Source organism: Theobroma cacao, chromosome 2 (genome assembly GCF_000208745.1).
Source record: "Theobroma cacao cultivar B97-61/B2 chromosome 2, Criollo_cocoa_genome_V2, whole genome shotgun sequence".
In the NCBI taxonomy this organism is placed as follows: domain Eukaryota; kingdom Viridiplantae; phylum Streptophyta; class Magnoliopsida; order Malvales; family Malvaceae; genus Theobroma; species Theobroma cacao.
In genome coordinates, this window is record NC_030851.1 from 12,228,589 (window position 1) to 12,234,268 (window position 5,680).

Genomic DNA, 5,680 nt, shown 5'->3' on the forward strand with positions numbered 1-5,680 from the left:
GCATCAAGTCTTAAATTCAAGTTTATTGAGCCGCCCTATGTGTTTAAATTCAATTTTTTATTCAGAAAAGGGAATACCACCAGCTAATAATTAAGTAGTCTTTCACTAGCCTTTTACTGAAGTTATATGTGTAAGATTAAAAGTAACCTATTTACCGCTAAAACTCTGAAAGCGAACTTGTTTGTCTAGCAGCATGTATGAGCTGCATGTGATCTCAGGTTACAATTGTAGTTTTTGAAAGCCCCGTTTTGTCTGAGTGGGAAAAAAAAAGTTTCTTGTCTTTTGCAGGCTTAAGATCACTCCTGGTATTAGATTAAGAATGAATGATTTGAGTGTTTAAACCTTGAAGAACAAAAAGTCATTTAACTTCAAAGAGGTTTCATTTTCTCAGAGCCACAAAAGTCTTTCTAGTGGGTCTCGGAACCTGTCTGGTGATGAAAACTTTCCATGTCATGCGAACTGCTTACAGTTCTTTGGCAGCCTGGAATCAACCTAGAGCGTCAGCCAAATAGAACTTGTTTTGGAACACATTTCTAGCTTAATAAGGAGATGGTGGGAGATGTAATCTACTCTTTCTCGTCTTTGATGCATATCCCCATGTGTAATGCCACCTAAAATCACTACTAACGACTTGCAAAGCACTAAACCTATCATAGAAAAATGTGAGGAGGCCCGCCACATATAAAAATGATGTTTCCCGTTAGGATCTCCTGGCAATGGCACGATACAGGAGCTGTAAAGAGAGCTTTTCATGATCGCAACGTTGTCCTATTCTTTTATGGATATTTAGATTTCTTTCTTAATCATTATCTTATTTTCTCCCATTTCATCTGCCTAATCTTATGGTATTCTGTTCAGAGCTTGAGTCTTAGCAGCTTAATGGATGTGCTGACTAGGGCCTATCTTAAACATATGCTATGAAGAGGTCCTGATTGGGTTCGAAATCCTACAAGAATTTGTTTAATCAATTTTCTAACTTTCTGATGGGAAAAATAGCGACTTGTAGCTTGTAGCTAGTATTGACCAGCAATAGCCGCATCTAATCACAGCTAAGTAGACAAGACCACGTGTGTAGGACCTCCATAGTCTCTACTTCCCTTACAGATCCTTCTTTTCTTTTTTCTTTTTTTTTTTTCGGTTGAGATTTTTGATTATACGTCATTTCCAAAAAGCCTCCCAGAATCTGTTATTTAATCATTTCCCCTCAAACTCTCAACTTTGCAGTTCCCCAGAAACACATTCCAGCTGATAGAGAGAGAGATAGGGAGGGCTAAGGCTTTTAAATATGAGAGCATGCCCCATAAATTGTATAGCGGTATGTTCCATGCCTGTGTTCTCTGAGCATTCTCATTGTCTTTGCTCAAGCTGATAAGGTTGCTTTTTAATTTAGTTCAGAAGGAGAAGAGACCGCAGCTCTAAAGGCTGTCTCTTATGTGATCAAAAAGACTCTCAAACATCCTTTTATTCCTTTTTGTAGGTTAAACAGCAATTCAGGACATGTTCCAGAATAACCAAAGACGTTAATCAAATGTCCAGGAGTTACCCTTGCCAATCAATAGTGCCAGGGATGTTGCCAAACTATGATCCTAATGACAACAAAGCTGGCATGAAGATTCTGGAGGACCTGACAGAAAATGTTTACCAAATTCAGCAGCGGGTGTTAGAGGAGATAATAACACGAAATGCGCATACGGAATATCTTAAGGGCTTCCTGAATGGACAGTCTGACAAGGACCTTTTCAAAAAGAAAGTTCCTGTGGTAAATTATGAAGATATTAAACCTTATATTGAGCGAATTGCCAATGGGGATTCATCAAACATCATTACTGCTGAACCAGTAACTGAGTTGCTCACAAGGTATACAAGTTGTTTTATCCCTTTGTTTTTTAGAAGAAAAAAATTAAGAATTTATTTCATATACTTTAACAATTTTCCTTGAATTCTTCATGAAAGTCATTTATATCTGTCTTTGATGCAGCTCCGGTACTTCGGGTGGGCAGCCAAAGATGATGCCTTCAACTGCTGAAGACTTGCACAGAAAGACATTCTTTTATAATTTACTTGTGCCTGTGATGAACCAGTAAGAAGCTTAGCTCCAATCCTGTCTTTCCCTTTTTCTTTTTTCTCTTTTTTTTTTTTTACATACTGATCTTGTTATTTTCAGTTTGACCTTTAACAAGTAAGAGGCTTAGCTCCAATTCTGTTCTTCTTAAATTTTTTTAACTAAAAAAGATCATAATGGCCTTTTTGTAGCAACGAATAACATCTTGAGTAACGATTACTTTTTTCAGTAAAATCTAGTACATGGTAAACTCCAAGCCACTAAACGGTTCTACCTGTCTACTCGTTCAATTACAGGTATGTAGACGGTTTGGACGATGGAAAAGGAATGTATCTTTTGTTTGTCAAGCCAGAGATTAAAACTCCCTCTGGTCTTATGGCGAGGCCTGTCCTTACAAGCTACTATAAGAGCAGTAACTTCAGGAATCGACCTTTTAACCGCTTCAATGTTTACACTAGTCCTGATGAGACAATCTTGTGCTCTGACAGCAAGCAGAGCATGTACTGCCAATTACTTTGCGGTTTAGTACAACGAAAAGAAGTTTTAAGAGTTGGTGCAGTTTTCGCTTCTGCTTTCTTACGGGCCATCAAATTCTTGGAAGATTATTGGAAAGAGCTCTGCTCTAACATTAGAACAGGTCATGTCAGTGACTGGATCACTGACCCCAGTTGCAGAAAAGTTGTGTCTTTAATTCTAAGCAAACCTAACTCGGAATTGGCCAATTTGATTGAACACGAATGCAGCAATAAATCATGGGAAGGGATAATTAAGAAACTCTGGCCTAGAACAAAATACATTGAAGTTATTGTTACAGGTTCCATGGCACAATATATATCTACTCTTGAATTCTACAGTGGAGGGCTACCTTTAGTTTCGACAATGTATGCTTCGTCAGAATGTTACTTTGGAATTAATTTCAAACCACTGAGCAAGCCTTCGGATGTCTCTTACACCCTTGTCCCTAATGTGGCCTACTTTGAGTTCTTACCAGTAAAGAAAAATCACGAAGAAGCAACTCAAGATGTCCAGTGCAATGGTATTTGCGAAGAAAATTGCATGGAAGAAGAGACTGGAAAGGAAGATATTGAAACTGTTGATCTTGTGGATGTAAAGCTTGGCCACTATTATGAACTTGTTGTCACTACTTTTACAGGTAAGTTTTTCCCCGATCAGATCTACGTCTAATCAAATGTTGCATTCATAACATTATTCTGGGGTTTTATATGTGAAAAAAAAATTCTACCAATTCCATATGGAAAATTGTTTAACCGGTATCTCTGGCAATTTCTTTTATATATATATATATAGAGAGAGAGAGAGAGAGATCGCACATTTTTTTGTTTTTATCGGCTTTTGACCTTGTAAATCACTCAATTTTCCAGGCCTGTATAGATATAGAGTTGGAGACATTCTCATGGTAACTGGATTCCACAACAATGCTCCTCAATTTCGATTTGTGCATAGGCGGAATGTGGTTTTAAGCATTGACACGGACAAAACGAATGAGGAAGACTTGTTAAAGGCAGTGACAAAGGCAAAGCTCCTCCTTGAGTCGCTTGGCTTCCTCCTGATCGAGTACACTAGCTATGCTGACACTTCCTCCATACCAGGTCATTATGTACTATTTTGGGAGTTCACAAATAAAGGGGGTAATGATCTGCCAGAGCTTGATCCTAAGATAATGAAGCAGTGCTGCTCTACAGTGGAAGAATCACTTGATTCTGTTTACAGAAGATGTAGAAGAAAGGACAATTCGATTGGACCATTAGAGATAAGAGTGGTAAAACATGGAACATTCGACGCACTCATGGATTTTTGTGTATCTCAGGGGTCTTCTGTTAACCAATATAAGACACCAAGGTGCATCAAATCTGCGGAGGCAATAAATATATTAGATTCTAAGGTGGTGGGTAGGTTTTTCAGCCAAAATGCTCCTTCTTGGGAGCCCGTTTAGAACAGAAACTGAATAAAAAAAATGAATCGTGAAGTTGCATTTTCCCAAGGTTAATTTCCTGGAATCTATCAAAGATTTGTATTGTAGAAGTTCCTGATTTTTTTTTTCCGCAGTGCGTGCTTGTTCTGTATTAAAATTCGACCATCAGACAACTCTGTCTCCTTTTGTACGACTGCAAGAATCCTCTCTGTCTTGTCCAAAATCAAAGATAATTTCTCTTCTAATGCGTGCATGCTACAAGGACGAGTAAGCATGAACCATGATAAAATGCTTCCCTGTTCCGCCATAATTGAAGTTTGACACATGCACATTTGAGGAAAATGATGAAAGGGGAAGACTTGGAAAGGGAAATGTTATGATTAATTAGTGGTAAACATTATTGATCCACCTTCGCACCTCAAGTTTGATCTTGTGGAGGGGGAGAGATCTCATTTTCTAGCCGTTAAATTAGATGGCTCAAGGGCAGCTGTGCTTTTTGAACTGTCATTTCGCAATCGCTTCCGAAATCTATCATTTTCTGGAGGGTGATTCAAGGAAAATCGTACTAGGAGATAAAATATGATAGTTATGCTAGAAGAGTAAAATGAATTAAGATGTAGTGTGCGCGAAGAGGAGGATGGTGGTCGAGGGGAATATAGATCAGGGGCAGAACTCAGAAGGCAAAATATACAAGGTGCAAGCAACAGGGAAATGAATTACAATTAGATAGGATGCCTCGTTCAAGTTCATGACTTCATGTAGCTGACACAAGTGGTTTTCCTTTTTGTCTCTATTTCCGCTACATCTAAAAAGGTCCATTTCTTATGAAATTGACTTCCCATAATTGCAGATGCCATGATGGCTTTTTCTGTTATTTAATAAAATTACGTAGCAGACACTCAAGAATATGGATCACGTTAATAATCCATCATTCTAATAGATATAGCTGTAAGATGAGAAGGAGAAGATATAACCAAGTAGAGAAAATTAATGGACATCCACGAAACTGATCAATCATGGTGCTTTCCCAGGTTGTGCCCTGCCGCTGCCAAGCATGCTAAAAATTTATGGACATCCACAGAGCTCATTCAATCCTGTTAATATCTTTTCGCTTATTAAATGGTTTGCAGGGGCCAACTATTGGGTCGCCATGGCATAAACAAACTACTCAGGTCAGGTATGATTCCAGCTGCCACAACTTTTACAGCGGAGAGGTAAGTCAGAAATGGCGTCGACATATTGCTGTTATTATCTTTTAAGATGTAACCGATTTGTAGCAATGCAGGCAAAGGCTAACATGCTGCCACGACTACGAGGGAAGTTAGGCGGAGATCCATGAACCATGGACAGGGCGAGGGGACAATGAAAACAACCCAAGGAGACATAAAAAACTGTACAAGCAAAAGGGAGGAGTGTGTATGCGCAGGCCCTTGGGGTTTGTCTCGTGCATTTATGGGAAACATGTGGCCTTAACCACCACCAGCTCTACCCCATCAGATGGGGTTGCATACTCTCCTCATCCGCTTCCCCCTCTCTCCTTTCATTATGTTGCAGTTGCACAATAGGCACCACTCCAACTGCATTTCTTTTTAGCAATCAAAGGCAAAAAAAAATTTTAAAAAAGAAAACGGTTATGGTAATTGCATCCCACATAATTTCTGATTCGTTAGCTAAATTATATAATA

General features: G+C 38.8%; 1 protein-coding gene across 2 annotated transcripts; it reads left to right on the forward strand.

The window, feature by feature from the left end:
- LOC18608816 (indole-3-acetic acid-amido synthetase GH3.17) lies at positions 1,157–4,185 on the forward strand. Of its 2 annotated transcripts, none has more exons than XM_018116591.1 (5): positions 1,157–1,373; positions 1,478–1,857; positions 1,979–2,080; positions 2,359–3,215; positions 3,445–4,185. In XM_018116591.1, exons 2-5 carry the CDS (start codon positions 1,529–1,531, stop codon positions 4,014–4,016), a joined length of 1,860 nt encoding a protein of 619 aa, XP_017972080.1. In that variant the 5' UTR covers positions 1,157–1,373; positions 1,478–1,528; the 3' UTR covers positions 4,017–4,185. The 2 variants fall into 2 exon arrangements, with proteins under 2 accessions (XP_017972080.1, XP_007043752.2); XM_007043690.2 differs by having other exon boundaries at positions 1,157–1,315.